The sequence below is a fragment of the Littorina saxatilis genome, linkage group LG3 (assembly GCF_037325665.1).
Source record: "Littorina saxatilis isolate snail1 linkage group LG3, US_GU_Lsax_2.0, whole genome shotgun sequence".
NCBI lineage: Eukaryota > Metazoa > Mollusca > Gastropoda > Littorinimorpha > Littorinidae > Littorina > Littorina saxatilis.
In genome coordinates this window covers 77213378-77240372 of record NC_090247.1, presented here as the reverse complement: position 1 = coordinate 77240372, position 26995 = coordinate 77213378, and the positions used below count along the sequence as shown (strand labels likewise).

At 40.5% G+C, this 26995-nt stretch overlaps 2 protein-coding genes and 1 long non-coding RNA gene across 3 annotated transcripts in view; 2 read left to right on the top strand and 1 right to left on the bottom strand.

Annotated features, from left to right (window-relative positions):
* The window catches only part of LOC138963308 (uncharacterized), a 304793-nt gene that overhangs the window by 251604 nt on the left and 26194 nt on the right, over positions 1-26995 (top strand). The gene's annotated exons all lie outside the window — the stretch shown is intronic.
* Positions 5985-20626, bottom strand: LOC138963301 (uncharacterized). The gene is made up of 6 exons (XM_070335364.1): positions 20549-20626; positions 17258-17572; positions 14955-15194; positions 13174-13251; positions 11987-12227; positions 5985-10240 (listed from the first exon to the last, which is right to left on the bottom strand). Exons 1-6 carry the CDS (start codon positions 20615-20617, stop codon positions 10041-10043), a joined length of 1143 nt encoding a protein of 380 aa, XP_070191465.1. The 5' UTR covers positions 20618-20626; the 3' UTR covers positions 5985-10040.
* Positions 22483-26995, top strand: part of LOC138963305 (uncharacterized) — a 30707-nt gene continuing 26194 nt past the window's right edge. The window contains exon 1 of the mRNA XM_070335367.1: positions 22483-22664. The gene's annotated coding sequence lies outside the window, so the exon portion shown is untranslated. The remainder of the gene's footprint in view (positions 22665-26995) is intronic.

Sequence of the window (26995 nt, the reverse complement as noted above, 5' to 3'; positions counted from 1 at the left end):
CTATATTATAATACGCGACCGTTTTGGGGCCTTGCATCGCTATCCTAGTTTTCCAAAAAATGGGATTCTTTCCCGCTTTTAAAGTTTAATAACTCGCAATGTATCAATCATACAGACTTCATATTTTGTACAGCACTTGTAAAAGTACTTTGACATACACAACATAACTTACAGGACAGCTGTTCAATTTTAAAGGTAATTACAGGACTGTAAAAATGCCTCGATATGCACTTTTTACCCTTGAGACAATGGGCCTCACTAGCAGATACATTACTTCCCTTTACTGACTGTCACTGCATTGTAATCTAGGCTCAGCTCATGAAACGTAATGTGCAAGTCTGTGTGCTATATTGATCATGATGCGATTGATTGTTGCAAAATGTTGATTCAAATTAAAGATGATTTCAGCCTGTCGTAAAAAACTAACACTCTACTCTGAAAAAAAATTGTGTTCAAAATAGATCGAGACCGTGCAACAGCAACTAGCTAGCTGCATGCGCTGACTGTCAGAGAATTGTTACACAGTGTAACCCCCCCCACACACACACACACACACACCCAACTCAGGCAAGACTTCCCTTGCAGTATAAGACGGGCCTTGCTTTTTACATATACCTTATTCATGACCTGTGAAAAAGGATTACTTTTTTGTGCCAGTCGAAGGGTTGCCATTTCTAGAACGAGGCAGCTCGTTTCCGGAAATGCGGCGCTTTGTTGGAAATCAAATGAGGTTTCGGGAAACTCCCGATTATTCCAACTCTGCCCCGGATTCTTACTTTGCGCCCGACACAACTCTGTGCGGATTCTCTCCCTTGGCGCATGACGGTGTAACGATGTGAGATTGGCCCCTCTGTCACCTTACCTCCTCGATATATATACTCGACCAGAAGTCTATCATACTAGAAGTACTTTACTACTATTACCAGCAGTCGACACGCGATGATACATATATGCTCTTTGACCTTTCCTTGGGGATATTCCGAACTAAAAACAGAATCGGGGGTGTTGCTAGACATTTTCATGTTGGGACATTTGGCCGAAACTGTCAGAAAGCTTTAGGACATCTTGGACAATTTTCGGCCATTATTTTGGCTCATACAAAGTCACCGCAACATTGAAGCACAAGACTCAAGAGGGGAACACCAATACATACAATCATTGTCTCAGGAACACAAATTACAGGGCGGAGCAGTTAAGCCAGAGAGGGGGAGGGGGGGGGGGGGGTAGAACCTGGGGTCCATTTGTTTTTCTGTATTGGTCAGGCTTTGATTGTCCAGGGTCCCGCTGGGGGGTCTGGGGGGCAAAGCCCCCCTGAAGCTGAAGAATTTTAGCTCTTTTATAAACAATTTGTGGCTTATCCTTGATTTTAAACATGATCAACTGGTGTCGGCAGCCACTCATTATTTCTTTTAACGTTAGTATTAAATAATGGCAATTTATCTTCACTGATATCTGCTCCCGACATCATATAGTATGGTTAGAAGGCATACTGTGACAACAAAACAATTAACTCTTCCCCCGGCTTTACAGACAGAAAAAAAAAGAAAAAATCACAGACATTTTTTTTGGGGGGGGGGGGGGGACAGCTGGGAGAGGGGGGGGGGGTTCGGAACCCCTGTGACACCCCCCCTAATCCGCCCCTGGATTATATGTTGCATACTGCAACTGAAACACATCAGACACCAGTTCTCTGAAACTTTTTCAAACCTTTAACTTTAATTTCTTGAAAGTCCAATCTTGTGCAAATCTTGACAAGCCTTGGGAAACATGACTGGTAAAACACCAGTAAAAGACCGTGTAGAGTGAGCCATTTTGCTTGGAAACCACGATTTGGAGGACGCTTTTCATTCTCTGGCTCAGCAGATTTCGATTCGCGGTGACTATCGTCTGCTATGTCGTCTGCTTCGATCGACTCGACAACACTACTACCACTCACACTGACACTGTCCACATTCGCGGTGTTCCTATCATTTTGTCCGGAATCACTTACTTCGGCGACGGGTAGCAAACCTTGGCCAAATTATTTTTTTTATTGTTTGGTTGTGACATGATGTTCAAATCCAAATCACTGACTGACTGATAAACAACTATCGCGAACCGGCGAACGCAAACCGTCTGAGTCATCTATATTTTTTGGCAATGGCTTCCGTTCAAAGCATTGATGTTTCGTTTTTGGTATTCGCGAAGGAAATAAACGTCAGTCAGTTGACTATAAGTACATCGGCAGCAGTTTTAGCAATCAAAGCCTGACCAATACAAAAAACTTGACAAACTGTGGCCGATTTAGGCGAATACTCTTCGGACATTTGGCCGATAGGGACATGAAAGTTTCGGCCAAAGTAAAAAAAAATCGGCGATTGGCCGAATTCGAAGGGCCGACCCAAACGACACCCCTGCAGAATACGGGATTGTGGGAAAGCTGTTCAAGGGCACTCACGCATTATACAACTGTACATGTATTCGATTTTCAATACACGACTCAAAACCTTTGGGATAAATCAAGAAAATACAACATTTAGTCAAGCTCAGTCGAACTCACAGAATGAATCTGAACGCACTGCATTTTTTCACAATGACCGTAGTCCGCCGCTTGTGCAAAACGGAGTGAAACTGACGAGCCTGTTCAGCGCGGTAGTCGTTTCGCTGTGCTGCATAGCACGCTTTTCTGTACCTCTCTTCGTTTTAACTTTCTGAGCGTGTTTTTAATCCAAACATATCATATCTATATGTTTTTGGAATCAGGAACCGACAAGGAATAAGATGGAATTGTTTTTAAATCGATTTCGGAAATTTAATTTTAATCATAATTTTTATATTTTTAATTTTCAGAGCTTGTTTTTAATCCGAATATAACATATTTATATGTTTTTGGAATCAGAAAATGATGAAGAATAAGATGAACGTAATTTTGGATCGTTTTATAAATAATTAATTTTAATTACAATTTTCAGATTTGTAATGACCAAAGTCATTAATTAGTTTTTAAGCCTCCAAGCTGAAAATCAGAAATGCAATACCAAAGTCCGGCCTTCGTCGAAGATTGCTTAGCCAAAATTTCAATCAATTTTATTGAAAAATGACAGTGCTGCCTCAACTTTTACAAAAAGCCGGATATGACGTCATCAAAGACATTTATCGAAAAAAGTGTCTGGGGATATCATGCCCAGGAACTCTCATTTAAAATTTCATAAAGATCGGTCCAGTAGTTTACTCTGAATCGCTCTACACACACACACACACACACAGACACCACGACCCTCGTCTCGATTCCCCATACAAGTATATAGAGTTAAGAAAAGAAAAAAAAGTTGAAACATTAATAAAAAATGTTTTACAAAAGACTTGCCAATTATGAGACTCGAACTCAAGACCGCCAGATCTTCAAGGAAACGTACTACCACCCCGACCTAAACGTGTGAAAACAAATACTTGAACTGCAACCATACCTTCCACGTGCCCGGGTTATCGAACGAGCATTTGTCGGCTAGTCGGTTGCCCCGTTCTTATTTGTGATTTGTACGTTTTCTTCTTCTCATCATTCCATGTAGTCGCGGTGTTAACTATAAGGCATTACATTTTCACCAAAGCCGAGGTTACTAAAAATAATACAATGGGAAATTCTGGGGAAATTGTCCCGCTGGAAGGGTACTCAATAATTATGCAACTTTTTGATTATTTCGATTCATGACATCATCCAAAACGTTTGGAATGAACGGCGGCAAATGAATAAAATACAAGAATTACGAGTCAAGTTCAGAAAAAAATTAAAATAAAAATTGCCGTCGAAGCGGATCAAACCCGGGACCACAAAGGTAAGGACTAGCGCATGATCGAGCGCTTTACCAACTGAGCTATTCTGTCGCACTGTAGGCGAGGGAGATTTTAACTTCAAATATTACACTTGAGTTCTTGAGCATGGCGACGACTGACTCGATCGAGTTTCCGAGTCTCTCAGTTCGTATTTGTGTACTGTTCTCTATATCTCACTGTTTGGGGCTAGTTCAGTTCATGACTGACCTTACGCTCCCGGTCACGTCGTATAATAAGTTTGGAAAGCAATATCAAGTAGCAATAATTTCAAGCGTGACCGACATTATTGAAATGCATTGACTATTAATCGCCGAAAGGCGCTGACGTCATTGCATGAAAGGATTTCCCTACCCAAAATCCTCTATTCACGATGACATACTAAGGAGTTAGTTCGGGAGAATGACACTCTATGGACGGTTTATCATATAAAGGGAAGCAAGCGGCTAAAAACGGGCGTCGATAGAGTCAATGAACAGTGCTATCTACTTGTAGTATTTCATTCACTTGTGTCCAGACTGAAATGTTGTTTATTGGTAAAATTAAAGAAGTGAAATTATTTGAGGACAAAATATATGTCAGTTTCTTGCATGTGAAGAAAATAGGTGGTGAAATTGAATAGATTTCACCCCCAAAATTTGATTTCTTCGAAAACATGTATGTACCGAGTGGTTACGTCCCTTGAATGAGAAACATTTTAGAATGAATCAAATTTCTAAGTTTAAATAAAAAAAATTGGTTGGACAAATTAGGCCCCATGAATGTAAGGTACCCAAGGTCGCTCATCAGTACTATCGAAGGGTGTTTTTTTGTTCAGTGTGGAGTTTATACAAGATCAACGAGACCGAGGGGGACAGGTAACAGAGGGGCTAATCTAACCGGAGTTTGGTCTTCGCATTTAACACACTATCTGTTTAGCCATCGGATCATCCGCTTTCAGAAACTTCATTCTGATTTTGAAGTTTCACAACTCTATTCACAACTCCATTCACAACTCCATTCACAACTCTATTCACAACTCTATTCACAACTCTATTCACAACTCCATTCACAACTCTATTCACAACTCCATTCACAACTCCATTCACAACTCTATTCACAACTCTATTCACAACTCTATTCACAACTCTATTCACAACTCCATTCACAACTCTATTCACAACTCTATTCACAACTCTATTCACAACTCCATTCACAACTCTATTCACAACTCTATTCACGTGCTTCTTGCATGCAGGTTTGAGATCAATGAAGAACAAGTCGCGTAAGGCGAAAATACAATATTTAGTCAAGTAGCTGTCGAACTCACAGAATGAAACTGAACGCAATGCCATTTTTCAGCAAGACCGTATACTCGTAGCATCGTCAGTCCACCGCTCATGGCAAAGGCAGTGAAATTGACAAGAAGAGCGGGGTAGTAGTTGCGCTAAGAAGGATAGCACGCTTTTCTGTACCTCTCTTTGTTTTAACTTTCTGAGCGTGTTTTTAATCCAAACATATCATATCTATATGTTTTTGGAATCAGGAACCGACAAGGAATAAGATGAAAGTGTTTTTAAATTGATTTCGACAATTTAATTTTGATAATAATTTTTATATATTTAATTTTCAGAGCTTGTTTTTAATCCGAATATAACATATTTATATGTTTTTGGAATCAGCAAATGATGGAGAATAAGATAAACGTAAATTTGGATCGTTTTATAAATTTTTATTTTTTTGTTACAATTTTCAGATTTTTAATGACCAAAGTCATTAATTAATTTTTAAGCCACCAAGCTGAAATGCAATACCGAAGTCCGGGCTTCGTCGAAGATTACTTGACCAAAATTTCAACCAATTTGGTTGAAAAATGAGGGCGTGACAGTGCCGCCTCAACTTTCACGAAAAGCCGGATATGACGTCATCAAAGACATTTATCAAAAAAATGAAAAAAACGTTCGGGGATATCATACCCAGGAACTCTCATGTCAAATTTCATAAAGATCGGTCCAGTAGTTTGGTCTGAATCGCTCCACACGCACGCACGCACGCACACACGCACGCACACACGCACACATACACCACGACCCTCGTTTCGATTCCCCCTCGATGTTAAAATATTTAGTCAAAACTTGACTAAATATAAAAACGAAGGCGGACCCAAATACAGCAAGTACTCTTCAACACGAGAAACGTCGGTCACACACCGTGTTCTCAGACGAACCAACCTCAATCCAACCACACAACAATAAAGAGAGAAACGTCGGTCACACGCCGTGTTCTCAGACGAACCAACCTCAACCCAACCACACACAAAAAATAGGCAAAAAAGAGGCCGTAATCGAATCCCACCCATGCACACTGTAATAAAACAGATGAACACATACATAAGTTTACATTCATTCTTCTTTTATTCAGATTTTGACATTAACCATTCTATTCTCACATACCAGAGAGAGAGATCAAATCAAATCAAATCAAATTTTATTTTTCGAGGGTTGTGGCATAAGCAATACAACGAGCTTTTTTTCAACCAGCCCTCGCCCAGAGAGGGGACTAATCTAATCACATATTTACACGGATATTAACGTAGAAAAAAAGAGAGAGAGAGAGAGAGAGAGAGAGAGAGAGAGAGAGAGAGAGAGAGAGAGAGAGAGAGAGAGAGAGAGAGAGAGAGAGAGAGAGAGAGAGAGAGAGAGAGGGTGGTGTGACTGGAAAAAAGTACATGAACATTCACGTACATATAGGTAGTAATTTATATGGTAAAACAGACTTAACATCACTTACTCAGTTTCATTACAAGGCATGGAAAAAATACAGGATAGAAGACTTAGTACTATAGTTTTGGTTTTTTTAAATTCTGAGGCACATGATACAGTTCTAACAAAAATCAATTCAAAATAAGAAAGAGTTGGAAATACTAAACCAATGTGAGTTGTACCACAGGTGACACTTTCTTTTGGTGTTTAACGTCGTTTTCAACCACGAAGGTTATATCGCGACGGGTAAAGGGGGGAGAGGGGATAGAGCCACTTGTCAATTGTTTCTTGTTCACAAAAGCACTAATCAAAAATTTGCTCCAGGGGCTTGCAACGTAGTACAATATATTACCTTACTGGGAGAATGCAAGTTTCCAGTACAAAGGACTTAACATTTCTTACATACTGCTTGACTAAAATCTTTACAAAAATTGACTATATTCTATACAAGAAACACTTAACAAGGGTAAAAGGAGAAACAGAATCCGTTAGTCGCCTCTTACGACATGCTGGGGAGCATCACAGGTGACACTGGCCTGAACTGGGGGCAACATGTATACAGAGGAACCCCCTTTTAAGACCTCCAACAAATTTGAAAAATTCTCGTCTTATACCGGAAGGAGTCATAAAATGGGGGTAAATTTACAACGGTTATGTCCACCTTTTGTTTTGTAATGAAAAAAGGTAACAGTAAAGTTAAAAATACAATTGCACAAAATCCTTGGGAAAAAATGATACAAGGTCAATAAATTAAAATCATCCCTCACCCCTTAAAACAATGGAGAAAAAAAGAGAAAAAAGCAACAAAACATTTAAAACAGAGAGCACAACGTCAATCTAAACACATTAACAAAACATTTAAAACAGAGAGCACAACGTCAATCTAAACACATTAACAAAACATTTAAAACAGAATAGGCAAGCTGGAAAAAACAACAGTTTTTACACAAGAGTCACAGAGGGGAAAAATTCCTTTCGCTCTACAACGGATCTTAAAATGGATGTAGTCTTAAAATGGATGTAGTCTTAAAATGGATGTAGTCTTAAAATGGATGTAGTCTTAAAATGGATGTAGTCTTAAAATGGAGGTAGTCTTAAAATGGATGTAGTCTTAAAATGGAGGTAGTCTTAAAATGGATGTAGTCTTAAAATGGATGTAGTCTTAAAATGGAGGTAGTCTTAAAATGGACAGAAAATATGGAAAAGCAAGGCCTTGAAAGGAGCAAGTCTTAAATGGGTGGGGGATGGGGGATCGAGAGGCTGGTGGGTTATTAAAAATGTGATTATTCTTAACTTCCATGACTGACAGTACGTGACTTTACAACAAACCATCGCTCAGAAAATATAGCAGACACACACATCACAGTCATGTGTGATAGATATTATTGTACGCCTTAAATATCAAACATGCAGGACTTCAGTGCTTACCGAGTCCTTGATGCTGTGGGATCTTTCAAGCAAAAATAAATAGTCTAGTTAAGTACAGAAGTAAATATAATTTAAATAAATATCATTTAAAAATAAATTTTGTTTGACTATAATTTAAATTTTTTTAGAATTCCTGTCTTTAAATCACAGTCTTACATAAAACATTTTATATTTCTTTCCGGAATTCCCACAGCGAGCTACATCCATCATAATAAGTATCAAGTCAAGTCAAGTCAATATTTGTTTAAAAAAAAACCTAGGGTTACATGAATAAAATAAATAAAAATTGCAATAAACACGACAAAAAAGATATATGTAATAATGAGACACAACACTTCTAATTAACCGAAAATAAATCAAGCTTAATTCATAACAAAATAATTGTAATCATATTTTTTTTTTTTTTTTTTTTACAGGAAAGTATATGTTTCTGTGTTTTTTTTTGTTTTAATAAGAAGAAAAAAACGTGATCAAATAATCAGAACTCTTTCAAAATACTCTTCATAAAATATATTAAATGCAATAACTTTCGTTTCTTTGTTAATTCAAATAAATGTTTAAATTTGACTGCATTTGAATTTCTACGAAAATACAATGGTAACAACCTTTTCCTCACATTTTCAAAAAAATGACACTGAAATATATAATGAAATTCATCTCCGAGTTCTCCAGACTGGCATTTAACTCTCTTTTTTACGCTTTAGAACATTAAATCATAAATTGCCAATACAGAAAGGCCGAATGTTAAATATACCACATAACGAAAGAATGTGTTAATTCGGCCTTTCTGTATTGGCAATTTATGATTTAATGTTCTAAAGCGTAAAAAAGAGAGTGCTAGGTTATTGGGTAAAATGTTCAAATAATTTTCAAATATAAATGTATCTTTAAACAATCTATAATTCAAACAAGTTTCTTTTTCATTTAATTCTGAAAACCACGATTGTATATATTGATTTTTTAGGCATTGCAACGTTTTCAATTTAAACCATTTTTCGGAACATCGTAAATTAAACTGGTCATGCCAAAAACCACTAAGACCAAGAGCATTTAAAGTTGTTTCAACATGTTTGAAATAGGGTGCTTCATATATGTTATTTACATAGAGGCGATGCAGAAAACGGTACAATACATTTGAAAACTTATTACTATTATTACAATCCACCAATTTAAACCAAAAACTAAATATTCTATTTTTTACGAGGACATCTAGTGGAAATTTGCCTAATTCGCCTAATACCATACACGTTGGGGTCGACTTTCTCAATTTCAAAATAATCTTATAAAAACGTAGCTGTAATTTTGTTGCTAAATTTACCAAATTTGGTCCCCATACTTCACAGCCATATAACATAATCGGTGCAACTATTCTATCAAACAATTCAATTTGAATATCTATGGACAACGACAATTTTCTACACTTCTTTAACAAGCTAAACATTGCTCGAGAGGCCTTATCATATAACAACTTTTGTGATTTATTAAACTTATTATTATAATTAAAAAATAGACCCAAATATTGAAAACCAAACACGACCTCAACTAATTCATCTTTGTATTTAAATAATGGCAATTTTCTTATTTTACCTCTTGAAAAAACAACTATTTTCGGTTTTTTTGGCGTTCACCCGCAAACTCCACAGATCGCAGTATTCGGACAACACATTTAGCGAGTCTTGTAATGCTTCTGGGGATTCTGCTATAATGGTTGTATCATCTGCATATAATATAGTATCAAAACACAGTACGCAGATCACAGGAAGCGAGGATACTTATGTACAACCCACAGGATGTGATATGCCAGCTCCAGTATCAGGCCTTCCAAAAGAGTAAGCAGGAAAGTTACTTTTTGCATTTTGGAAGTAAACCGAAGATATCTTTTCATTTAGTAATTTTAGTGAATAAAATTTGGAACACCAAACATACTTTTGTGTTGCATTGTGTGGATCGTGAAAATAGTTAAACGTAAAAGGTTACCTCACCAATCCCCTCGGAATAATTTGCTGACACATTTAACTATAAGTCTTAGCAGGTTTACATTCTTTTTTTTGTTTGTGTCTAGCTCTACATGACAAGATTCAGAAAAAGGATGACAGCGAGAAGCAAGCTAACGAGGAGCCACGAGGGTGGTAACTCGATGTGATGTCCATTGTGGGAGTGTTGTAGCAACGGGCCTCGGACAGCCGCTCTCCCTCGGACGGGGCGACCGTTCAGCACCAGCACCACGCAGGTAAACACCAGGACCAGCAGAGACCCGGACTGACCTGGAAACACAATTGTCTGTCAGCCCTTTTAGTCTGTCTAACCCTAACCCTAACCCTGGAAACACAATTGTCTGTCAGCCAAAACATTCACAAGAATGAAAGAAAAAAGGCTGAGACAAATCAGAGGTTTTTACACAGTTACCTCCCTTGCCTTTCCATCCTGTAGCATTTTACCTGTGGATGCTTTTTACTTGAAAACCTACCTGAGAACTGAGAGATGGTGGTACGTACACACACAGAAACATGTGCGCACAATTCACACACACACACAAACCGAGCGCTCACATAGTTTGGAAAAGAAAAGACACCATGTTCACTTTTGGGCGATAATATTAAGTTCAAAACTCAAATCATACACACCAGTCTGGTGTTGTGTACTTCATCACAAAGACAAGTCATTTCGTTAGCAACTACTACTAGCAACGTACCAGCTCTCTACTACTACTAGTGTAGCTGCAGGGTTCGACACTAGCGGGGGCGGGGGGCGGAACGCCCCAGAGTTTTGTGTTCCGCCCCAAACATTGCCGAAGCTTGGGGCCCACTCCGCCCCAGGATAAATTCCAACAATGACAAAAAGAACATTCTAATGCCAGAGCCAATCACTAAAAATCGCCAGTCAAAGTCGTCACTGAAATTTGCGTTACGATCAATGCCGCGTCAAGAAAAACAAACATTGAAATCGTCGAAGGACAATGCCGCAAGGGAAATAACTCTCAGATTGCGCTCTTTAGCGTGAGAGATAAGTATCGCTTTCAAATGCCAAACGCAAAATGTGGCGACACATCCCTGGTGTAAAAAGACATGGAAATGAAGATGAAGAACAGGGTGGAGAGAAACGAAAAAAAGGAGACCGATGCAGCCAAAAGCGCGAAGCACTGTCGTAATTTCAATGTCAAATGGTTGAAAGAATTTCCCTGGCTTCAGTACGATGAAGAAAAACAGACAATGCATTGCCGCACGTGAATACTGAGAATGGGCCCCAGATTTTTGTTTTCCGCCCCAGCAATTTCCATCTCTGGGGCCAGTGTGGCCCCAGGCCAAATAAGTTAGTGTCGACCCCTGAGCTGTGTGGCGATTTCATGTACTGTTGTCCCTCTCTTTTACTCCCTGTCTATTATCTTCCCCTGACCCAAGTTGTGTCTCCCGCTAGGATTATTGTGTGTTGTAGCTAATTGTAGGTGTGTATGGAGGCTGGTGTCTGATTGGTTGATTGTTTGAACGGGTGCGCGCGTGAGTCAGAATAATAGCGTGGGCTAGAAGAGTACCCGGTGTGATTTCGAAGTGTGAAGACGTGTCAGCTGTGCGTATCTTGGATTGTGATGTTTTAGTTGTAGTTGAACGATGTTTGTGTTTCTGTAATAATCAATGCAAGTGGTGTAGTTTGGGCCATTATAACTGTATTTTGGCGAAGGAGGGATTCGAGGATTGTTTAGAGAGACTTTGTGTGTGTGTTCAGTTGAACAAACGTTTTAGAGCTGGGTTTATATCAGCGAAATGACTTTCGACCGAGATCGTAATTTAAGTTCCGACAAGTTGTGTGCGGCTGTATATTGAGGAAGGAACTACACTGTTTTCTGGTGAACAATAAATAAAAGTCACGTTATCGCAACCTCTGTCTTGGCGTCTCATTTATGCATGCTTCCTGGCCTTTTCCCCCCTTCCACTCCACCCTATCACCCTAGCAACGTACCAGCTCTCTACTACTACTAGCAACGTACCAGCTCTCTACTACTACTAGTAACGTACCAGCTCTCCGAGCATGCTGTCTGGCCAGGTCAATGTCGTCCAAGTTGGTGTCAGTGAGGTTAGGATTGTGGAGCTGGTATCCCGGTCTCATGTGAATGTTATCCGTAAGGTCATGGCCAGTTCCAGTGTCGTCATCACTGACGTTAGTGTCCGGTGTCACCCAGACAGTACCACGAACATGTAAACCAAGAGCCCTTGCATAGTCGGGCTGATGGTGAACTGGCCGATGTTGTGTTGCCACCTGTCAACAACAATTCACCTCAGTAGAATCCCACTATTAAGACTTGTACCCCCCTCCCTGTTTTAAGACGCCTCCAATTGGAATACCCTTTTTTCTTTTTCTTCTTCGCTCATGGGCTGAAACTCCCACGTTCACTCATGTTTTTGCACATGTGTTTTTACGTGTATGACCATTTTTACCCTGCTATTCAGGCAGCCGTGCGCCGCTTTCGGGGGAAGCATGCTGGGTATTTTGGTGTTTCTATAAGCCACCAGATGGCGTGGATTACAGGGTCTTGGTCATGCGTGTACACACAAAGGGGGATAAGGCACGAGCAGGTCAGCACATAAGTTGACCTTGGAGATCTAAAAAATCTCTACCCTTAATCCACCAGGCGCGGCCGGGATGTGAACCAGCAACCTTCCGCATAGGAGGCCGATGTCTAATCCACTCGGCCAATGCGCCCGTCTAACACCCTCACATTTTCTGTTCACAACATCTGTAAATTGACCTCAGCTCTCTTTTTTTCAGTCCTGATTGTCTCAGATTTCTGTTTGTGCCAAAAGGGATGTATGATATGACTATATCAGACACACACACACACACCCCCCCCCTCATTCTTAGCAGTACTATTTGGCTTTCAATGCACACAGTATTGCTTAATCATCACTGGCAACTTACCACATCACAGATCAAAACACAAGTTTGCTAGTGCAAAAATATACTTTTTTTATTTGTTTGTTTTTTGTAACACTGACCTTATCCATTATACAAAAGAATACAAACACAAAAACAACAACAGAGAGAGCTGAAGTTCTAAAATGCATGAGCAAAATATCAATACCTTGTCTAGGTTGGAATTCACAAAATGCAGGTAAACTCTTTGCTCAAGCCTACCTGAGTGTTTCTCCGAAGAGTACCTAGATATCACTACAATGTTCATCATTTATGATAAGACTCAGCCTACCTGAGGCAAGGTTGCAGCTGTCGCCCCCACAGGGATGGTGGTCTCAGCTTCAGCTTCAACCACAGCTGCACCAGAGCTCTGCAACAGTTTTGGACGGAAAACTGTGAAACTAACAAGAACCATTCTTAATAGAGTAAGCAGTGATGTGCTTTTTTACATCTGGCCCTCGCCCTAAAGAGGGACTAGTCTAAAATGGCTAAAGAAGAAACAAATAAAGAAAACTAATGCTACATGTTAATACATAAAATGAAGTAAGAACATGGTATAAATTTACATACAATACACTGTTTAAATTAAAAACTGTATGCATGACAAACATATCTGGACTTAGAAGGCTTGATGATCTCCCATTCACAACAGTTGAGTGCAGTTTCAATTGAAAAAGGCTGCTGTAAAGCATTATCTGTTTTACATTTAGTCAAGTTTTAACATAGACGGGAAATCGAGACGAGGGTGGTGGTGTATGTGTCTGTGTGTGTGTGCAGAGCGATTCAGAGAAAACTACTGGACCGATCTTCATGAAACTTCACATGAGAGTTCCTGAAAATGATATTCCCAGATGTTTTCTTCATTTTTTTAAAATAAGTTTTATGTCTTTGATGACGTCATATCTGGCTTTTTGTGAAACTTGAGGCGGCACTGTCACGCCATCAAATTGATCTAAATTTTGGTCACACAATCATTGACGAAGCTCAGACTATGGGATTGCATTTCAGCTTAGAAGCTTAATAACTAATTAATGAGTTTGGTCATTAAAAAACGCAAAATTCAAATAAAATTTAAAATATTAGTAATCGCTACAAAAATGATTTCATCTTATTTTGTATCATCTCCTGATATAGGTATGTTACGTTAGGTTTGGATACAAAACAAGCTTTGAAAAGTAATAAGACTCTTAAGAGTAGAGAAAAGCGCACTTTCCTGTGAAGCACTTTACACTACTGCACTATTTAGCTTGTCACTTTCTGTGAGCGAACATGTTGGCGAGGTCGCGGGGTATGTAATTGAGTGTTGTCTAAGTGAAAAAATGCGGTAAGTTCAATTATATTTGGTGAGGTCGACAGATTGATTAAATGTATTAATTTTGCGTCATGCGACTTTTTTCTTGTTGTCATAGCAGTTACCTTGAAATACATGTATGAGGGGGATCAAAGGTACATATGTACTTTCTTAACATTCAACGTGCTTCCTGGGTCATAAGACCTGGGAACCCCTGTTTTGCACTTGAGTATTCTCAAACAAAATTGGTGTATTTTCAGGAAAAATTAGCATACTCCACGCAGCATTTGAACATCCACGATTCAAACATGCTTCACACGCGTCCGTCACACCGTTAATTAAGTTTACCAATACATTTAAAACAAATCCTTTTTTCAGTGTTTACTGACGAAAACTGTAATCATGTGTCAAAATATTGGATGGCTTCGAGATGCGCTTGTGAAGAAAAGTAGCCTAGGAATTTTTCTCGTCATATTTTTCCCCAACTGATCGTATTCTAGAAAATCATGCGTACAAAATAGGGCGAAATCATATGGGTTCCCAGGTCTGGGTCATGGAGTCTCACAAAATTGTTTATATCTCTAAAACTATTGGGCTTTTTTGCATGAGACTTCATGTAATCCTCAAACACAACAGAACCTTCCCATTACCCACATTTTGAGGATTATCTTTGTAAATAAACAAATTAAGTTGAAGTGCACTGCATACCCCCAGAGAAGGACATATCTCTCTTTCTCTCTCTCACACACACACACACACAGTAGGCATAATTGTATACTCACTTCAGCATTGGCATGTCGCGGCCAAGGAGGATCAAGGGGAGAAACCCCGTCAACATGAGCACCGCCACAAGCACCACCAGATTGCGTCCCCTCACTGGTGTTGTCATCGGGTGTACCAAGTGTACTGACATGTCCAGTCTGTTCTGCTTGTGAGGCATCAGGAACTTGGCCGGTGTCTGCTACTACTAGCAGCGTGGAGTTTGTGTGAGGATTGACTTCAGGGGGCAACTCTTGTACTACCTGAAACAATTTATGTGTAACATGTTTCAATATAGCTATTCTGATGGACACGTGGGGGAATTCGGGGGCTGTGATTGGATGGTCTCACACATCCCTTTTCCGATCATCAAAGCATAATGCTACGGAAGTCGGCCATTTTTGCCAACATCCAAAAGCATATTGGCAATAACAAAGACGCATGGTTCCGGTTTACCCATCTGTACCACACGATGTTTCAATCGACAACAGCATACACTGACAACTTGAAATTCTTCTCGGGAATGTTTTTCAGCTTTACAAATGTCGATAGCATATCCTTTTCTGCTAACTTCCCGATGAAACAGGACTAAACCAATTATTTTCTGTCCCTAAACACCACAAAATGCCAAAAGTCGAAAGATGTAGTACAAACAGGGGAGTAAAACGGAACAGCCGTTTTTGTGTGTCTGTGTGAGCTCAGTTGCCGACTGACACAAACTTTTGCATTCGTTTTTTCTTATCTCGTAACTCCACACTAAATACCCCACTTTCCCTCTGAAGTATTGATGTACAACCCATGGCACTAACATTCATGTAGTCGTTTATAACTGAGGTTGAAAAATTCGCTTCATGACGAGACAAGTATAAATGCCATTCACCCAAACTGAAAAATTCGCTGTCATCTGCTCGCGTTGTACGGATTAGCTGTTCTCTTCTCCTCCCCTTGTTGCATCCTAGTTCTTCAGTTGTTTCTAGTTTTCCGTTGATGTTGTGTTTTGGTCTTCTTCATAAGTAGTCTTGTTCAAAATTAAAAAAACTCAAACTTCTTTTTGTTGTATACGAATGAACTAATAAAAAGCTGTTTAACAGCTGTGTTGTCAAATCGAGGTTTTTTCCAAAGTCAGTGTGGCGCCTGCGCAAAACTAATGCGCATAAGAAACGGCGTCTGCTATCAAAACCTGAGATCAACGCATCGACGCAAAAACTGTCATTTTGTAAGTTTGGAACAACAAATCAAGGTCAGAACAGCTATATAATCGCTATTGTATTTTCAGCCAGTCTCGTCTAAATATCGGACCCTATTGCTACGCTGAAAACACAATAGCTGTTAATTAATGCCTAATTAACAGTCAGCACACTTATTACGGGACAGTTATCGCGGGTAAGAATATTGCGTGCCAGGCCCTGGTCGCGAGGTGGGCCAAGCGCGGGATGACATTCCTTAAATTCTGTTTGTTGACTAAATGGCCTTTTACGCCTCGGATTTCCATTCACTTCTGTCGACACCTCATTTTCTCACAGAAACATGGCGGAAGATAGCAGCATGGGAGGTAACTGCTCAAATGAGGAAACGAAAGTTTTGATTAACTTTGAATCTGTAGCTAGAACATGTATATTTATTCAAACAGCAATTGAATATGAAGGGGTCGACGGCTTACTCCAGATATTGACCGTGCCGGCGAAGTTATGTCATAAGCTAAAAGAAGAGTGAAGATTCTGAGATTCAGGAAGTGTGACGATGAAGCTTGCAGGGTGCTAAATCAGAATATTGTTGGGTTTACAAACCTGTTTGTTTACACAAAAAGTGCGTCATTTTGTCTTTTTCTTATCCAACCGGATGCACAAAAGCAAGCACTTGCACTCACATTGCATTCATTTGAGTCTTATTATAGGAGTCAGCACTGAGGTCAAGAGGGCCGGAGATTATATGTGAATGCACTGTCCCGCGCTAACTTTATCCCGTGTCTGGCGCGTACTTAGCGCTCTGTACTTGTGAATTACCTTAGAAGCTCAGTACTGAGTGTAAGTACAGGTGGGGAGGCAAGTGGGGGTGGGGGAGAGAGAGAATTTTTGTTGTAGTCATACCGCTACTACCACAGGACCAGTGAATTTTGCTGAGCGATCAAAACATTTAGTCAATCTGTTGGCCTAGACGTCAACAATGAACACAGAAAGTCTTCAGCCAGTCCTCGCGCACCAAAACCTGATGAACAAGACCTCTGTATCTTGTGCTGACTGTCTTGATCTGTGTCAAATGTCTCATTTTGGTCAAGCTTACAAATAACATATTGTTTGGTTACATCCACTGTCATAGTCGTACTCACTTGAGTGTCTTGGTTTGGTTGTCGAGTCTGATTAAGAAAATGATGTCGTCTTTGTCTCTCTTGCCCATGTCGCACCCAGGGAGAATCAAGGGGATTAGCGGCGTGAGCTTCAGGTTCATCTCGGCCACCACAAGCCCCACCAGCCTCGTCCCCACTGGCGGCATTTCCATCTTGTTTGGCAGCATTGTCATTAGCCTTGTCTCCTCCACCCGCCGCTTGTGCTGACACAGGGACGTCAGGGTCCTTGTCCGAATCTGGCACAGGTTCGGTTGAATCTGTATGTTTTTTTACCCCCGGTGGCAAACCATCAACTTTCTGAAACAATTTATGTTCGATGTTTTATATTACGCATGTCTAATTTACAGTTAAAAAATAATTAACAAACATAAGCTAGTCTATACCTGTACTGTGTGTGTGTGACCCCAGAAGAGCGGGGATGTCAGTAAATACTCATACCACTTCATTTTGCTCAAGAGAAAACTACTTTGGTAATGGTTAGGCATTACCAACAACTAAAATTCTGGTTCAACTCAAATTTGGATAAATTAGCGATCTCTCAATGTTGTTCTCCAATCATTTTGGATGTTCAGGTTCCAAGTTCAAAAGTAAACACAGTACATCTATTATGAATCAATATGATCAAACAGATGCCACAAAAAGATGTGTTGTTTTTTAAGTTTCCTCGCTGTCAGAGTTCCTAATGAACTCGGGTAAGCTGCCAAAAGCCTGATCACAGGAATAGACGACTTCCGGATATAACTCAGCCAGGATATTTAAGCGGTGGGGCAGAGTACTGTAAACTACCTTGTAAACGCCAGGTGGGGTAGAGTACTGTAAACTACCTTGTAAACGCCAGGTGGGGTAGAGTACCGTAAACTACCTTGTAAACGCCAAGTATTGAGCAAACCCAAACCCTACTTTGGGTCAAAAACTGTGTGTAGGTATAGTTCCTTGCAAACACAAATCCCCTACATTTGTTCCAAAGGTGCAAAAAGAAAGAAGTTTCTAGCATATTCTAATCCTCTTCACAAAATACAGAGATCTCATTTGAGTGAATAATGACAAGATGCTGCAATGCAGACATATTGTTGAGTTCACACATTTGCTCAATGTTACGCTGCTCGTAACACTGGATATTATATTTATACGGAACATATCTTACGTCATCATTGCCATTTGCGATATATGAGCATTTGTTCTTAAACTATGACACAAAGCGATTGTTGTGGTTAGTTTCCATGTTCCATTCTTGCGGGGCACTTGCACACACGAAAGCGTCTGTGTCACAGAGAAAGAGAGGGTCATAGACAGTTTTTGCACAGAAACAAATCCTGCTTGTGCGATCATTCTCGTAACAAGTGATCAACTACCGCTATTTTTTAAGAGGAACAGATTCTGCACAGGGTACAGGACTAGTAAACGCCCACCCCTTACTTTAGCGCAAAATTGGTGCATGGGTGTTCTTGTTCATCTTACCACAGTCACTTCGTTGTTTAGATTTAGGTGACAATTTACAGTAATTCTGTAAAAGCCCCTTTTAGTTTTACTGATGCAAGCTTTTCAAAGCAAGGCAAAGCAACTACTCTTGCTGACTGGCTTTAACATGCCATCGCGATGAACAACTAATTAGATTTGTATGCATTATATGTTTGTTATGTAGTGTGCGCTCACTATTATACCCTTTTCTTCTGAAAATATGCACATCGTAGCCACGATTCACTGTCAATTGCTTGGCGATCACTGGCAGGGATCCCTAAGCATGTGTGACAGTGTGTTTTTCTAAACTCAGTAATCTGAAGCCAAACTCATATGTCGTGACTACGTTCAAAACACCTACATAGTCAGCAATTAAATCACTGCTGGGCGACGATCCTTGCGGCAACAAATCATATATATATTGTGCGTTGTTTGTGGGGATGGCAGGTTAAAGCCGACTAGCAGCGTGGTAAGTTTCTTCGCCTCGCATCAGTAAAAGGGGCTCTTACTCTTACTCTTACTCTACCACAGCGTTTCAAATTCCTGACAGTAATTTCCGAACATCGTCTACTACTAGTACTATATTGCATGCAGGCATGGGAATTGATTGAAAGAAAAATCTCTGAAAACTAGGGGAGTCCCCCAGACTTTTTCTAGAATCTTAAAAATCTGTGCAATCTGGCGCATTCTGGGAGTATATTTCATGAATCTTACACAGCAAAAAAACTGACCACATTTAGAACATGTTTTGTATTGCCAGTAACCAACGATCATTTTAATACTTCGACTGAATTAATGTTATTTGAACACACTTACTCTTTGTTTGTAAAAGTGACTCAAGCAGGCGGAATCTCACTGAAAGAAGGGACGGTTTTAGGGAGGACATTGGTCATACTACTACTAGGCAGATCAGTTTTTGTTTGTTTTGGTTCCTCAATTTTTTTCTCTCTCAATTTTCTTTTTCTCGGAAGAGGAATATTGGTAATCTTGAACGTCAGTGTGTTAAATTCATAGCTCAGAATTCAGAGGCATTTAAGCCTCCAAATTTGCAGAACCTTCGCTTGTAAGCATAACAAGTCATTTTAGATCCCTTTGGAGTCACGGAATGAACTGTACGAATGCTCGGAATGCATATTGTTTACATGCGTCAAAGAAAGAATGATCATAAGCGACAACAGGGGAAGGCAAATCCAAGTTAGTGATGTCCCTTGGTTGACAACGTAGCCATTCTTGCGTCATTTTCGTCGATCAAACAACCAAATTAATTAATTATGCTTAAGTTTGGAGCTCAATCCGACAATTAATTTCATGACAAATGTTCTTTAGCTTGCTTACACTACAGGGACCTGTATAAAAATAAGTAAAGAATGCCACTTGATTCTGAGCTATGAATTAATTTAACACACTAACGTTCAAGATTACCTTTTTTTTTACTGTGAAATGTGTAGCTTTTCTCGGAAAGGAGAATTCCCATGCCTGTTTCAGCCACTGTGTTTTTGCTTCCCTGTCTGAGTAACAAGCCGTAGTCCCACAAACTACATGCGCAAAGGCCCAAAAATGATACGTAGCCTCGTAGGTTTTTATATTTATACAGTCACTTTTGGATATGCGTGCCAGTCTTCCGAGCTTCCTGAAATATCTGGTTAACTAATAAACGTAAAACAAAAACGAAACTATTACAGAGCTTCAGGCTCACTTTTGAAAGGGTCAGTATTCTGTCATAAATCAATTTCAGCCGAACAGTTTTAGTCTCGGTCAAAAAGGACACCTCAGGAAAACGCTGCTACCCAAATACTAATAAAATCACAAAAATACCTTCATGCAGTAGAACAAAATAACAACAATCGTCAGATGAAAGATCAGTCTCCAACTTCTGTTCGCCATGCTTTTTTTCCTTTTTCAACTTTTCACTGAAAACAATAAAATAATCACCTAATCAGTCATAAGACATCAAAGAAGCCGCTGGGGAGGGGGGGGGGGGGGGAGGGGGGGGGGGGGGGAGGGGGGGGGGAAGGGGGGAGGATGGTGCTTCTACATTTAGTCAATGATCCTTTGTTATTCTAACATTACCCCGCGGTTTAACTTGGAGAAAGAGGGACAGACAGACAGACAGAGAAAGAGACAAAAGAGAGTTTACTAAGTTTATGTCAATGTACAAGAAAAGTAAAGTCTTGCGCCTCGCAAACTACTAAACTTAACTTTTTAAAACCTCTCGTGTATTTTCCAGCATTGATTTCTTCAACGTAACACGTGTTTCGTACTTAAATATACTTTTAGACGATGCATTTTGCAAATACTCACAAACTGAGATCCGATTCGGTCAGTTTACCGTTTTGATCACTGCCGTCGAGTGTGATCAATGTCACGTTGTCTTTGGGCTAAGAAAGAGATGGGGATGGGGCTGTGGGGCGCATTTTCTCTAAAAGCCCTTTCGTCTGAGGCTCACCCCTTGAAAGTACCGAAGCTACACCCTGAAGCAAAGAGGCCCATTTCTGTTCCGTAGCCTGGTGAGCCAACGGCTTGACGGCTCAGTGAATAAAGCTAAGCCCTTTGGCTGAGTTTCAACATGTTCAGTTTCCCACGAGGCAATACCATCACGGCATTCATCTGGTCATTTCATCGAGTGAATACTGATTTTTGTGTTTAGGAAGATAAACAGGACGAAAAATATACCATGATTGTCAACATTCTCGACCACATTAGAGAGAGTATTGCTTTGTTCTGGATAGCCGCAGTGAAAAGACGAATACGCCAAGGCAAAAATATCTATTAATAGTATCAGGGGAAATCCCAATCCTGTTATAACTTTGGTGATCTCCGATATGACGGCATTTTAGTGCCATGTAAAATAAAAATGTAAACAAAATACTAACTTTACTGTGATATTAATGATTATCACTGATATTTACTAATATCACTAGGAATTATCAATATTACTCACTGATATTTACTAAGCCATTTACTAATTAATTATTATACATTAGGCCTATATCAATAGGCTTCCATTTCAGTGAAACTTCGAGGTTGGTGGACTTAGGGAGGGCGTCCATCGACCATGACAACCGAGAAGATGTAAATGGAAGCCCGACAATGTAGTTGTAATTCAATCGGTCACCTAACTCGAGTTACGCATTCATGCAATTGCAACTGACACTGAAGGCATGATAGTAATTTTTAAAAACAAGCAGCCCCGCCCATTTGTTTAATTTTTGTTGGGGGGTCGTCGCTGGTTTGACTCTCTTCAACCCAAAATTGAGTGGCAAAAATGGTCTTTGTGGACTTTGGAAGAAGGCTGAAATCAGTGATTCCGTTTTGTTCACTGACATGCAGTCATGCAGTATGAAACACATTTCAGCTCACAAGGCTTATACCTGCCAGTCAAGTCCAAAGAATGGTGACTCCGTGTCACCATCCTATCACTCTGCTCCCGCTTCATTCCTTCACATTTTTATACGGTATTTTTTTCTTCTTCTTTTTTCGTGATCACTGCACTGTACAGCAAAACATGTATCTCCTCTCCGGCAAGAAGTTTTTCGAGTACTGACTCACGTTCGGTTGTTCACTAAGAAACCAAAGTTAGTGTACATCAAGTTACGTCATGCAAAAGACGTCTTGTTTTTGAATGAAGTGTTGCGGTCAAGCTCAAAGCTATTTTTAAACATGATGATTACATGTGAATCGATTTTCCCGATATGAGACCATGTGACCAAAGAAATGCGTGTAACTAAATTCACATCTTTTCCGTGTCTTTCTGACTTGTAGCTCCAACGTCGATCGTGCATGTTGGGGGAAAACCTCCGCTCTGTCCGGTTCCCTCTTTGGTCAGCTCTGAGAACTTGAGGAACGTGCCTGTTGGGGAAAACCTCCGCTCTGTCCGGTTCCCTCTTTGGTCAGATCTGAGAAGGAACGTGCGTGGTGGCCGCCACTCAGTGTAAGTATAAATGCTGATTTTCAGTCAGCTCTCGGACAATAATGATTACTCTGTGTTACACTGCTAAGTTGACAAGTTGTTGGAGCGTTACTTCAACTCAGTCTCGCTTGTCTGTCGAAAAACTGAGCAGCTAAAAAACTATAGCGGAATATCTTCCCTACGGCTGAACAGTTCCATGCTAAAAGCTTCAAGCAATCACCATATGCACTGGCAGTGGTTTGGCGTCATGTGATGCAGCGAGTAAGTGTCGAGCATGGTCTGCTCTTTTCTAGCTTCTATTGAACTGTAACTTGTCAACTGAAAGGCCCAACACCTGCTTGAATTAACTGAGGCTGTATTGATACACTTTTTTTCTTTTTTTTAAAGTAAAGTCAACTCTTCTGTAAGTTCAAGGAATGCCGAGGCCAGGAATTACAAGTAATATAGGACTCTACGTGGTAATTTCCAAGATAATATACTTGAGAATCTGGTATCAGAATTTGTTTTTAAACTACCATATTACTGATAAAATGTATAAGATTCTATTGTGAAAATGTACACAAATCAACAATCAAATGATCACATCTGGACAAGAGTGATAGAGGAATAATATAGAAGACACAAATAAACCAAATTGCTGGTTAATTGAGAGAGAAAAACGTCAAATTTGTATCAACATTTCAATTTCAATTTCAAGCATGAAACACAAACAAACATGGATCAAAAGTAAAAGTGATATTTCTAAGACATTGTCACATTAAAAGTAATAGTGCTAGGACTAGCTGCAGAATAGGGGCTGAATTGTTCGGATTGGTATACCAACATGATACTTTATACAACATAAAGACATCTCTCAGGATCCAAATGCGAGGGAGGGGCAAGTTCTAAATGATCTATGAACGAAAATATGACCTGTTTAGTAAGCATACCCTCAACACGCACTTTTGCAGAAGGTGAACATTCAAAACACCAGTTCTTTGTAACTAAGAGTTTAGTTTACCTTTGAATTAACATTTATGTTTGCCTGTACCATGTTTCTAACATCAGGACAATAAACACACTGCAGGGGCGGATCCAGGGGGGGTTTCCGGACCCCCCCCCCCCCCTGCAGCCTAAAAAAAAAAAAAGGATTAAAAAAAAAACCATTTAAAAATAAAGAGAAACTGAAGGCTCAAATTGCACCAGATTCCTCCATTTTCCTTGATTTTTATCAACATTTTCCGGGGGGGCATGCCCCCGGGCCCCCCTAGGAGCTGGCCTTTGTCTTCTAAATGACGGTTTCGGAAGGTAGTTGGGTAATTTGCTGGCTCAGGTTGCACCAGATCTACGGTCAATTTTCCTTTTATTGGTAATCTAATTTGTCTTCTTAAATTTACTTTTTGAAGGTGTATTAGGGGAAGTTTCTTGGCTCAGATTGCACCAGATTGCTCTATTTTCGCGCCCACAACTAAACGCTTCGCGTCGTCGAATTGTCCCTTTAAGAAATTTGGAAACCCCCATGATGTGATCCGCCCCTGCACTGGCTATTGACGTTTTATAATTATATACAAATGAATCGGTTTTCTTTTCAAGAACGGTACCGTCTAGTAACAATCGCAAGCTTGCACATTGACTATTAAAATTATGCAAATGACAAATATATTCTTGCTAGTTGCTATCTTTTTGGAATGGGTTCATGATTCTGCTTTATTTTAAAGCAAAGACAGATGACACTACGACACTACATACTGATGTAAAACATACTGTCCGGTCAATTGTCTACAGATACATTCTCAACAAGGTTGTAGAGGCCCTCCTATTTACAAATACTGTACACGAAGCTGTATTTCTACTATTTGTTAACAAAGAAATGCATTTCATGCATAATGCCCGAGTTTGAAAAAGAAACCTGTAAACATAGTTTCTTCTATATCCATAGCGATTTACTCACATAACCGGTTCATGAATTCAGTCTTTCAGTTACGCTGGCATTTGCCATCACAGAAGCAAAGAGCAGTGCAGGGGACACCCGCTGTGGCACAGCTACACGGACCTCTACAACCTTTTTTGCAGCTGCATTTTACTAGTTCAGAGCAGATCTTAGAATAGATGCATCTGGAAGTGATGTCCAAACAGGCGAATAAGTTCCATCAACTTCTTCCCAGCCCCAGCTTGCAGGATCTGGAATCTCTGGCTGCGGAATGAGAGCTTCCTTTCAGATGAGTGCATGCAGGATCGCTCTTTTCGTGTGTTCAAGAAGAGCAGCTTGAGTGGGTGGGGTGTTTTCCAGCATGCGCCCTTTCTTCGTGAACAGGTGTTTTCTGGCATCGTTCACCTTGTCGGAAACACTGGTCTTGTCGACCATCAACGAGACAAAGCGCTCAATCTGGCTGAACTTGTCCGGTGATGCAAGCACCCAAAGGAACAGCTGTGAATTCTGGATCAGACATCCACACTTCCCAGCATCTCTTCTTACTGACACCAAAGAAAGATGACACAGTGTCGCAGCCAGTCAGAGAATGAAACATCAGAGGTGCTGCTGATTTCTCTGGGCGTAGTCGTGAATAGGCAGAAGACGATAGTGGGATCCAGCACAAATGCAACCCACAGGTTTTCCAGCTGGAGGGAATGGTAGTGAGCTGTTGCAAGCACCACTACATCAGTGTCTAAATTCCTGATCATGACGTCAGTGTGATTCATTCTGGCCAGGTCAGAACAGTGTACAACCAGTCTGGTGTCAGCCTCTACGTGTGAACAGGGGGACAGCCTGGCTCTTTGGTCCTCACTAATGTCACTAGAACTAACAAAGTCCACACCTTGTGTTGCAATGACCACTTTCCCGTCTTCCTTGACGAGCTTCAGATTTTCAGACAGGATGAAACAGCTCTTCTTTGTTTTGACTGTTTCGTAGGAATTCTGGCCAGTTGCGTGGCAGAGCAACGTCTCCTTTCACTCTTCTCCTCATGCCAGAGCCTCGTTTCTTCCTCACTGATGACTTCACGTCACGGTAACAGTCCCAAACAATGTCAACGCGATCAGCGTTAGACAGGCGCATCAGGACATATGCTAAACAGACAGAATCACTGTACTCTTGGAATGTTTGTGCTTGGCGTGGCTTCAGAATGTGCACCTGCGCACCATCAATGAGAACAGCTGATACTTGTGGTTCAGTGAGTACTGGGTCATGAGTTTTCTCAAAACAGTGCAGGAGATCGCTTTTGTTGCCGTGGCGCAATTCTCCAGAATCTGAGATTGATGGAGGGAATGACTGGTTTTCGTGCTGAAAGAATTCATCAAGGTCTCCTCCTCTAGCCTGACATCCAACATACAATCTTGCAAACAAACCACAGTTGGTCTTGGCTGTCTTCAGCTTCAGATTCTTGGTCATCTGAGTAGACTTGTTCTGGTTTCTGAAAAGGGCTACTCTGTTAAGGTGAATTGGGTCTGACAGTGGCTTTGACCTTTGCAGCAGCCTTTCAGCTAGTTTCAACCGGCTCAATCTGGCCGAATTATCTTATCATGGCTTACCCGTGAAGTGCAAAACCCTCGTCTGGCCATGTGAGCCAGTCCCAACATCGTGAGACGTGACTTGTTGTCAACTTGAGGGTCAATCTTCAAAGCAGCTTCCCGAATATGTGACTCAAGCTGGTATGTAGAACCTCTAGAAAGATTTCCAGTTTTGCCACAGTTAAACATACATGTCTCTTGTGGAGAAACTTGCCCACTCTCTCTGCGTGATCTCTTTCCTGTCTCGCCTTCATCTTTTTCAGCTTCATCATGCCGTCTCTTTTCAGCTCTGTCCAACATTCTTTTGTTGTAGTTAGCACGGCAGTTCTTGTGCCACCTAGCTCCATGTTTGGCTAACGAAGACGCAATCCCTGACCCAGCATTGAATTTGTCTATTTTCAGTGATGACTGAAACGCTCCAACTTTAAAACCTTTTAAATGTCTCTCTGTTGTGCTGTAGCTTTCTTCGGTGGGATTTATCAGCTTTTCTGTTGTGTCCTTCTGGCAAAAGATGCACAGGCTCCAGTCCATGAGTTTACTCACGCCGCTTGCCATGTCTTCACTGCTTCAGTCTCAACACACACTGTTAAGTAACGTGTTAGATATACACATTATTTAGGTCCCTGGCAGGGGCGGACGAGGGGGGGGGGTGCACAGGGTGCAGGTGCACCCCCCCTCCAGCAAATTTTTTTTTTTTTTTAAATGTGGAAAGCTGATTCTATGACCATTTCTGAGTTCAAATGGCACCAGATGGCACCATTTTGCTTCTTTGGGCAAAAAATGTTTCCGGGGGGGCATGCCCCCGGACCCCCCTAGCAAATTCGGGCGCTTCGCGCCCATCACATTCACTTTCGATTCAAAGTGCA

Coding starts and splice junctions, on each gene's coding strand:
- LOC138963301 (XM_070335364.1), bottom strand. CDS start 20,617: ATGGCGAACAGAAGTTGGAGACTGATCTTTCATCTGACGATTGTTGTT. Junction 12,228..13,173: donor CAGCTGCAACCTTGCCTCAG/GTAGGCTGAGTC, acceptor TGTTGTTGACAG/GTGGCAACACAACATCGGCC. Junction 10,241..11,986: donor ACAGCATGCTCGGAGAGCTG/GTACGTTACTAG, acceptor TTGTGTTTCCAG/GTCAGTCCGGGTCTCTGCTG.